Source organism: Lycorma delicatula, chromosome 10 (assembly GCF_047948215.1).
Source record: "Lycorma delicatula isolate Av1 chromosome 10, ASM4794821v1, whole genome shotgun sequence".
NCBI classification, from domain to species: domain Eukaryota; kingdom Metazoa; phylum Arthropoda; class Insecta; order Hemiptera; family Fulgoridae; genus Lycorma; species Lycorma delicatula.
In genome coordinates this window covers 81,060,682-81,071,678 of record NC_134464.1, presented here as the reverse complement: position 1 = coordinate 81,071,678, position 10,997 = coordinate 81,060,682, and the positions used below count along the sequence as shown (strand labels likewise).

Here is a 10,997-nt window from a genome sequence, read left to right as displayed (position 1 = left end):
TCTGCATATACCGTTATCGGTCGAAATATCCATCAAACATTGGAATAGGGTGTAATCAGAAACTGTAAACTATCTACCAGGCCACTTCTAATTATTTTATGGGAAGTCCTTTTTGAATCGGAAGTCATTTTTACACCTATTTTTATCACGTTAAACACTCCAAACATGATATATGTTTATAAATATTTAATATTATATGAAATGTAAACCACCAAAACACAGTAATCAGATAAGCTAAATGTACCATATTGATTTCCAATAATCAATTTCACAGTATCCCGCCATCTTCAGTTGATATTGAATTCTATATCATTAAAATATATTCACTTTATAATTTGTCCAATCCTTTTATTTAAAAATTTTAATATTTATATACGATATTTTTCATAAAATTTTAAAACAAAAACAATTTCAACAAATTATAAAATAAATGTTTTAATGTAGTTGAATTCACTACAAACTGAAGATGTGGGATCCTGTGCAAATCTATTACTGGAAATTAATATGCTAAGTTTAACTTATCTAATTACTGCGTTTTGATGTTTATATTTCATATAATGATAAATGTTACTAACACACTGATCAATGTGTTAATAAATTTTATATATATATATATATATATATATATATATATATATAGATCTGAATAAAATTAAATTTTTACTTCATAAAAAATAAGTTCAATGTTAAAGGAGACTCCCATAAGAGGATGCTGTAGATCTTATTTAAAAAACATAAATTCATCAAATGACAAAGGATAAAAAAAAATGTAAAAAATACTTTATTATAAATTAATGTTTATTTTTATAATTGCATGAACAATGATGATAAAGTTTAATTTTAAATTCTTCTTAGATAAAAAAAATACATTTGATTCTTAATTAAAGAAAAAATTAACAGAACAAACATATTAACCGGAATGTGAATAAAAAATAGAGATCGCTGGATCTTCCGTTTCACAAGTTATGAGAATATCACGATATTTATCAAGTAACTGTAATAATTGTGATCGTCTGACATTTTCAATATACATTATTTCTTCCAAATGATGAGTACCTTGAAAATAACCCTGCTGTATTAGGTGCACCAAAAGTTTTAAATCTTCAGGATTTGATGATGCGGGTATTTTTAAAATAGCAGATTTCTCTTCTTCAGTAAAATCAGTAAGAAATTCATCTCTTCTCCAAACAGTTTCATTCAACCATGAATTCATCTGAACAAATTTAAAAAATATAATTAAATTGAAACAAAATTAAATAATAATAATGATAATACATTACAGAGTATAATATATTCCTACTATCAGCTGCAACTCTACAACCATAATATAATGATGATATTTTTAAATTTAGATATAAAATCCAATGAAATGTTTTACCTTTAGTTTCATTTGAACCGTGCTTCTGAAACATAAAAGAGCTATTCAGGATAGTATTGTATGTTCCAACTTAAATAAAGGTGAAATTAGTTTTATCTAAATTGAATTGCCATTTTACTGAAAAATACTTCCAATAAGGTTAATTTATATTAATCAGTTGAATCTAGACAAAACCAGTAGTAACTATATTATTAAAAATTTAAATGTAACCTTTATGAGCCATTTTTAAAAATCCTGTATTTTATTAGGTGGAAAGCAGTCCTCAAGAGTGCAGTATTTGTTTGTAATTAGATTTTTGATCTGTTAACTCCTATCTTTGTCATTCTACCCCATTCCACTAGATCCTCTCTGGTGTCATTCTTCTACACATTATCTGAGTTCCTTCTCTTTTTTATTCTGCAGATTCCAGCCATAAACTAACCTTTCTAATTTACAAAGCAAACAGCTCCTCATTTGTCATTTTATAAAATCATCGTACATTTGTTTCCTTTAATACCTTAATCAAAGAAATGAGTTATTTTATTTACAATATCATAAAGATGTTTATGGTCATCTATTATGAGGCAGTTAGTATTCCCATTTTGACTTCTTACCAAATAGATATGATTAGAATGGTTTTGTTAGATTTCTTTAAATAAAGTTTGCATTTAAATAGAGGCATGTTAGGATAAGAGATACACTTGGACAGAAAAATGGAAATTCACCCAGTATTTTTTTTCTTTTCAGGAAAGTTGGTATAAAATATTAAAAATTTCATTGATTAGTCTGAATTATTATCCATAAAATTTGTTACAATAATTTCATTAAAATAGTTCAACAACATTAAATAACTTAAAAAAGAAAAAAATTCACATTTTTAGAATTAAAGGATGAGTATTTTTTTAATAGACATAAAGGAAGATAGTGAGGTAAATCTAATAATATTAAAAAAAAATTGAGATTACAGAATATAAGAAATATGAAATTAAGAAAGATAAACAAACACCTTGTCAACAACTTACTCAATATATCAGTTTTAAAACCCCCACCATAGATTCATTCAAATTAATCATAGATAATTTCAAAAAGTACCATACTTTTTTCTAAAAAATTATTAGACCGTTAACAGTGGTAAAACTTTGTACAGACCTACTATAATGTACATGTATTTTTTCCTGATTTCACAGAATCTGTCAGTTGTACCTAGCAACCATGTATGTATTAGTGTAACAAGTCCTTGTAATTTTATTTTGCACATAATGATAAAAATATATTACTGTCCTTAAAATTATTCTATCAAGTTTTGCCAAAAGTTGGGTGATATTCAAAGTTAAACAATTTGTAATCTTAAGGAAGCTTTTGTTATGGAGGGTTACACAAATAAATAATAGTTTTTATTTAACCAACAGAACTTTAGTTGAACCACTGAACTTTAATTGAAAGTGAAAACCAGAGTTCTGTCATCACAACAGTCACCCTTTGTAAAAGGCTGAAGAAAGCAAGACAAGTGAAAAGAAAAGTGAAAATGATGCTGTTTAGATTGGAAATTTAAATGTGGAAATTCTGCATCAGAAGATGCAGTTTGGCATAAGAATAATGCACCCATCCATTTGTCATGTCTAACCCATGATTTCTTGATCAAGCATGGAATTCCTCAGGTTTACCAGGTTTCTTTTAACTCCTTCACCAGACATTGATTACAGTTGTTTCCCCAAGTTAGAGATGGTGCAGTTTCTATGATGAACCTGAATTTAATAACTGCATTTTAGAAACACAAATTTAATAAATCTTCATTTTTCTGCATTCTCATTTAAATATAAACTCAAATATTTTCAATTAGCATTTCCATATTATACTTTTTATACTGATTTTATTTTTCATAAATTTACTTTATCAACAAATAACGTTTTCATGTATTAACATTAATTATAACCACTTCTCTCTCTAATTAATCAATTATACATATTTTGTGAAGTGTCATCATGGTGGTTGAACAGATTTCTTCTATTTCTATATAGAGAATGGAAAGTTTAAAATACATTAGAAAGATTATAGTAGTTAAACATAAAAATAAAATAACTTTTAAAAACCTTCTGATACCTGAGGCTGAATGGAAGTACTACCAGGTAGATCGTCACTTATCGTTGAACTAATATCACTCTCGCTTGGAACTCGAGCCATTAAATTTGTTTCATCAGGTGTAGATTGTAAACTGCCTTCTCTACGCATCACCAAAGTTGGCACTTCCTGCAATGCCAGCCACACTGTTACATAGTAAAATAATTCATATTATTACCATTATTTTGTTTTTTATATTAAAATACGCTGAAAAATATCCCAGCAAACCAATATGTAAAAAAAACTCATAGTTTTAAAAATGATGTTTACACCTTTTCTTAACCTTCCGAAAGCAAACCAACTCCATGTAAATTATTAGTTAAGTAAGTAAAGATGAATATGAAATCCTGATAAAAGACCAAAATAAAATTACAAACAAAAATTTTTCTTTATTGCATTTGTCTTGAAATACTCACCAATCTAAATAATTTTTTTCATAAATTTTGAAGTCAGTGGTTGTAATAAATAGAAGACGCTTGAAAATATTGTTCAGTGATCTGCATCACTTAGAAGGTCATTACTTTGGATCCACTGCTTGTAAAATACCCAGTAGTCTTTCCAAAATACCCACATCATGTCCGATCTATGAAGTGGTTTGATTTCTTATATTTTTAATTATAAGCAAAAAAGCAACACTTTAAATTACTGCTTTTTTAATAATTGATTCTTGAATAACCTAAGTCTGAAAATATTCATTCAAATGAACAACACTGAATAAAATTAATAATACTTTTAACTTCTCTTTTTTTTAAAGAAGATAGAGAACAGTTTCATAGAACTAGATTTATAATTTAGATAGAAACAAAAAGACCATATAACAGGAATAGAAATAGAACCAAAGAAAAAATTACAAAAAGAAAATAAAAATTAAATAAAATAAAAAATTACTGCAGTTGGGCATCAGATAGTTACTTGGAAAATGAGAGCAGAATTTTGTACTTAAAGGTTTGAACAATATAACTAACTGGAAGACAAGCTTATAATACCTATAAAGCCCATTGAATATCTGCCATGACATAAAATTGCATCAAAATGATTAATTTTATAAAGCAAATATTCCAAACCAATAACCTTGGAGCAAACTCGTTATCAAGACAAAAGTAAGTAATGTGTTTCTATATGTTAAGCAATTGTTAATCAGGTGAAATTAAATACACTAATAATACATTATTATTATATACTATTAGTTCTATTATATAAATTATATGGAAAAATCTAATTTAATCCAATATATGAATTATTCAATTATTTTTATTTCAATGAGTTTGTTAGATCTGAGTTTTTTGTATCCAATCAATAACATGCATCTATGATTTTCTTTCAATAATAATACAGAATGAACTTGTTATTCATCATATTTTTAACTTTGCTATCATTTCATGGTAAAAATAGTTAAAACAGTGATAAACATACTTTTATTAGCTAAGTTATGTTAAAAAAGCGGACTGAACAAATTACACACAAATTATTCCTCTGAAAATTAAGTAGGAATCATACAGTCTGGTTCTAAAATAAAATAAAATGCTAGATGGATACTCTCTGAATGGAGGCCACTTGTAAACAGAGTTGAATAACTCCATTACGCCTAGAGGTCACAGCTGAATGTTAACAGTTAGTGGTAAATTCAAACTGTAATAATGTAGGATTAAGTCCTTCAACAACCAACAACACAGAATCGAGATGAAAGTTGATGCAACCGCATTCATAAAAATCCTAAAATCACTTTTACATACTAGACAAAGTATATACACTGTGTTCATATATTCTTGCGCCACCAAATTCTAATTATTTTTAAAAATGCATATTTTTCTAATCCATTAACCATGTCAAATGAGTTGAACCTTACTACGAATATAGTACACAAGGTCTGTTCAGAAAATAACCAAACTTTATATTTTTAATGTTTATTATTAAATTTACAGATTATTGGTCCTCGTCCACCTTCAAAATACTCCCCTCCACTTTTCCACACTTTTTCCAGTAGTGTTGCCATTTGGAAATGGACTTTAAGGTCCATGATGAATTTGCTTTAAATCAATAGTCTCAACAGAAATCAATAGTCATATAAATAGTCAATAGTCTCAAAACGGTATCCTTTCATCACCGATTTTAATTTTAGAAATAAGAAAAAATTGCAAGAAGCCAGGTCTGGTGAGTAGGGAAGCTGAGGGAGGACAGTGACCTGATCTTTGGTATAAAGTTGACAAAACTGAGTGTGTGAGCGCATTATTGGTGTGGTGATGTAACCATAAGTTGTCTTGTCAAAATTCTGGTCCCTTTTTGCAGATTTTTTCATATAACCATTGTAAAATGGCGTCATAATACACACAGTTCACTGTTTCACCTTAAGGCAAGAAATTAAAATAAAAAAAAGAGAGCATCACTTTGACATTGGATCAAGACTGATGAGCTTTATTGGGGCGTGGAGATCATTTGCCGATACATTGTGATGACTGAACGTTTGTCTCGATGTTGTAGCTGTAAGTCCAGTTTTTATCTCCTATTATGATCCTTTGCATCAATTTTTTATTGTCATCGGCTTTTTTTAAGAAATTGCAGAGAAATGTCCACTAGATGTTCTTTCTGCTGTTCAGTCATCAAATGAGGAACAAACTTTGTTGCAACTCAATGCATGTTCAATTTTTCAGTCAAAATGTCACAGCATGATCCAACTGAGATGCTAACTTCTTCTGCATGTTCTCTGACAGTCAAACGGCGATTAGCACACACCAGATCACTGATTTTCTGAATGTGGGTGTCATCTTTGATTGAATGACAACCACTTTTAAATCGTGGAAACCATACGTAACAATGCGTACAAACCCAGAGCATCATCTCCGTAAGCTTGTTTCAAAAGTTGCAACACTTCTGTGAGTTTTCCCCAATTTCACAGAAAAATTTTATATGTTATATCACAGCTCCTGTAAATCACACATTACAAAATTTGCTACTAACACTTAAACACATTGCACTCAAATAACAAAAATACAAAAAGTAACAAGATACCATCAATCCAAAACATGTGATTACAGAGGAGGTTATGCGGAATACAATGTTGCCAACTGCACAGCACCAAATATCTCCATTGGTGTGTAATTTTAAAAATGTTCGGTTATTTTCTGAACAGACTATTATGAACTATATTAGTTCATAATAATATTTTAACTCCATTTTAAAAGCATATTATAGTAAAAAAAATTCATATAGATATTTTATTTATTTATTTACTCATTAGTTGCAACAGGTATATTTGATCAGCGTAACTTGTTTCTTTGAATAAATCTCATATTTCCTTCCCAAAAATGAATTCAGAACTAAATAAATGAGAATCTAACATGCTGAAAAGCACAATTTTCAAGTCAAACAAAAATCAGGATGTTTCTGAGTGAAAAAGAAATGTCTGCAATTGTTTTTATTTTTACTTAAATTCTTATATTTTTTAAAAATAAAACTAGATATCAACTAAAACCCAAACATTCACAATGCTGCTGCATAAACAGTTGCTGCTCAAATGGATGCTGATATTACTACATGTTTAACTGGTTATTAGCAAATGATCTTTTTTATTTGATAACTGTACAAATATTTTATAGAAAACATTTGTAACCTAATTAAGAAATCAATAATTATCTAAGAAAGTTTAGATTAAAATTAATTTTAATGATATTTAGTAACAATGTTAATTTCATTCCGGTTCCAAAAAAGCTCAATAATAGAGGAATTTTCAAAGCTCAATTCAAACATATCAAACCCTTCTGTAAAACAATATTCATTTAATTCATAAGTAAATAACTTTTATTACTTAGAAATGCAGAAGTAAGTAGATAATAAGCTTGCATTAAACAATAAATATAATGCTCTTTAATAGATAAAGCTGGTTCCTTTGAGTCAATGACAATTTTACAGTATTTAGACCAGCTAATAGCTACAGCTCAGAATAAATTCTCTATTTAGAATCAAGAAGATGATGTTAGTAAAAAATTATATAGCATATGCTAAAATAAAAAGTTAAACCACAACTACATTAACCATCACAGCAGATGGTGTACACACAGTTTTACAAAAAAAATTTCAGAAATGCAATAATTTCATGATGTCAACTAACTTTTAAAAATTCTCATTGTCATTATGATAAAAGATATCACACAAATCTGAATCCTAGATTCTGACTGTTTGTACGTGACAAATAAATGAAAATTTACAATTATGTTCACTATTTCCATTTGTACCACTAGGTATATTTTTTATGTTTACTGAAACTTACTAGATATGTTTTATAAATAACATAATATAATAGTAATTTTTTCTAGTAATAATTGTAATGGAACAAGTCATGTAACAATTATCTATAAAAAAAATGATACGTAATATTTAAAGCAATCATTACTTTATACATACCTGTTGAGGATAACTAAGTCCTTTCTCAGTTGGCATAAAATATACATAAGTGTGCAACTGAATTAAGAGTCGATGCTGTAACATCCACACAATCATTTGAACCAATTTTGTTTCTTGCTGAGGAAGATTTAATGGACTAAATTTTTGACGAATAGATATCGGTAAAGAAAATTCACTCATTACCTGAAAACATACATTAAAGAAAATTAATATTTATTATTAATAAATATATTATAATGTAGCTATATAGTTTAAAACAAAAACTAATATAATAATAAATAATACAAATATTATAAATATAAATAATAATAATAATTATGCATAAATTTAATAAAATTAATTACACAAGTAATAATAAATTAAAAAAATTAAAACAAATTGCAATAATAAATAAGAAAATTCAAGATTTCAAAAATTACATATCAATTTACATCGACTCCCAAAAAAAGGAAGATTTTCTAATATTTCTAAATTTTTCAGAATATTTAGCATATAAACATGAAACTAATTATCCTAATAATTTTAACTTGCTATGCATTTGTCCTTACACCAAAATGTTTTCTTGATTATTGTTAAATTTCTAATGATAAATGTTTACGCCGTTTAGCGTAAAGTTTTCCGTTATTTTCAATGAATTCCAAGCTAGGGTGGGTCCCGTTGTTTTGTTACAGGAATGTTAAATTTCACTTTGTTTCGTATTTTTGGGCTTGTCATTTGTACCTGTTTTATTATTTGTTCTCGTGTTTGACACTTCCTCCGTCATCCTTAGTGACCGCGTCCATTCTTCTATCGAATTATTTTTGACTACCCTTTTCATACACCCGTTATTCATTCGTTCCCATACTACTACATGCACACATCTCTTGTTTTTTACACACTCTCTCCTGTCCACTACCTGTATCTGGTTTCCCCCTTTTTTCTTTCACGCCATCTTTTCGGCAGAGTAGATCCAACATTTCACCAGTGCAGTCGCCTATGGCCATACTCTCCTGCAAACTTTGTGATAATATTCTCATCCAAGCAGAATCTCAAAACTCGTCACTACACATCTGAGATTCTACGCATCATTCTACCACTAAACCACATCACACCTCTGTATTCCTGATACCCAGTGCGGACTACGCCCAGGATTACTGTATGTATTCATGTATCTGCATTCACGAGTTCTTCTCTTAATATTATTTGTGTGCTACAGGCAAGTTCAATTTTCATTATTACGTTAAACAGTGACTTTATCATTGAAATTTGTGGAACATTCAGTTCATCATACCTCATGCCTTACGATTTCAAGTTTAGTTAAAAGAAAACCATTTATTCACTTAAATGCATTCATGATAGGTGGCTTACCTATTTTACATGTTTAATTATTACGATTTGTTATTGTAATTAACTCTATAATTTATTTCTGCAAATTGTTGATCGCCGAGATTAATTCTTTGCTACTTATGCACTGTATTCATGATACTTCTCGTAAATTAACCTAAAGCAAATTACTCCTGACGTGCTGGTATGTTTTAGGACTTTGTGATTTTTGTATTTTCAAGAATGCTTATCTATCAAAATAAACTCCATTTGTATTATTACTTATTTTAATGTGATCATATTGTAATTTATCACCTTCTATACTGAAATTATTGTAATTAATGTTTTCTAAGCAAATGAAATCTGTTCATTGCTAATCTTCATAGTACAGTATATGTTAGTAGTGCAAATGTTTCCCAGTTCCACTCTCTATTGATATTATGTTTTAAGTATCTAATTTGAAATTAAGGTGTTTTATGTTCTCTTATTTTCAGGCTCTGTTACATTGTGTATTTAAAAAATGTTTATTCATGTATTTTTATATTTAACATCATTTTTTTGTATTTATTCATTTGTTGATTCAGCTGATATGTTAAGTATTATTAAGTTATGTTAATTTCATAATTTCCTGTTATGTTTTAAGATTATGATTATAACATAAGTTCATTTGTTACACTTTCAATAAAGTTCAATTTCTTTTGGCAAATACTAGCTAGCTGTGTGTTTTTTGTTAACTTTACCCAACAATAAACATCTTGCAAGAGATGAATGAGAAATTATCTATAATAAAAGCCAGTTGTAATATTACAATGAATTCTCACATATAAAAAATTCCTGTCACCACTAATACAACAAGAGTAATATTTTCTACAATTTATGATCCAAATGTCATGTTATTATTAAATAACTTAATAACAAATACAAGGTGCAGTTCAAAATGAAGGGCCAATTAATAAAAAAATGAAAGTAGAAGAAAAAATTATTAATGGTTTCAAATACTTATATATTTGTTTTATTTCTCTACATAATCATTTCAATCCAAATACTTTTGATATCATGAAACAAACTTTTTCAAACCCACTGCCTTGGATTGTAGCCACTTTTGCACTAAGATTTTCAACTCTTCATTTTCCTTGAATCACTGACATGCCAGTCAGTTTTTCAGGTGTAGGAAGAGATGGTAATCACTGGGTGCGAAATCAGGACTGTTAGGGGAATCAAAAATCACCAAATTTTTTAATTGTTTCTTTTGTACATCCAGCTGTGTGCAAACACACGTTATCATGAAGAATAATTTCTGATCTTACCATTTCAATGGATTTGGTTTTGTAATGTTTGTACAAAACCAATTAATTGCATAGTCTGTATTAAATGGCATGATGCAGTTAACAAAGTGCGTCTATTTCATTACAATAGACTTAAAATGAAATGGATGTTCCAGGTTCCATGAAATTAATCAAAATTACATCATTTTGGTCCTAGAATAGAATTGCCATGATTTTCCTTCGAGACTGAGCTTTTTTAAATCTTTTTCATTAAGTGAACCAGAATGACATCACTGCATGAACTGTTATTTCATTTCAGCATTGACATATGAAATTCATGTTTCTTCACAAGTGACATATGGAAAAAAATTCACTTCTTTCGTGGTTAAAGCATGTGCTTTAACCACATGTTCTTTGGTGAAGAAAAGCACATGCAGACGTCATTCTTGATCTTTTTGAGTACTTGTCAACATTTTCAGCACCCATCATTCACATATTATGGTAGCCTACAATGTTAGTAACGATTCTCAACAGTGTTGTCTTTGAAACTTCTGGAA

The 10,997-nt window shown here is 28.4% G+C and overlaps 1 protein-coding gene across 1 annotated transcript in view; it reads right to left on the bottom strand.

Moving 5' to 3' along the window:
• Nucleotides 1-793: 793 nt before the first annotated feature.
• The window catches only part of Nprl3 (GATOR complex protein Nprl3), a 29,796-nt gene continuing 19,592 nt past the window's right edge, over nt 794-10,997 (bottom strand). Inside the window, exons 5-7 of the mRNA XM_075377312.1 lie at nt 7,874-8,056; nt 3,458-3,604; nt 794-1,213 (exon numbers count right to left, since the gene is read on the bottom strand). Of these exons, the coding sequence (XP_075233427.1) occupies nt 911-1,213; nt 3,458-3,604; nt 7,874-8,056 (633 nt within the window). The 3' untranslated portion in view covers nt 794-910. The remainder of the gene's footprint in view (nt 1,214-3,457; nt 3,605-7,873; nt 8,057-10,997) is intronic.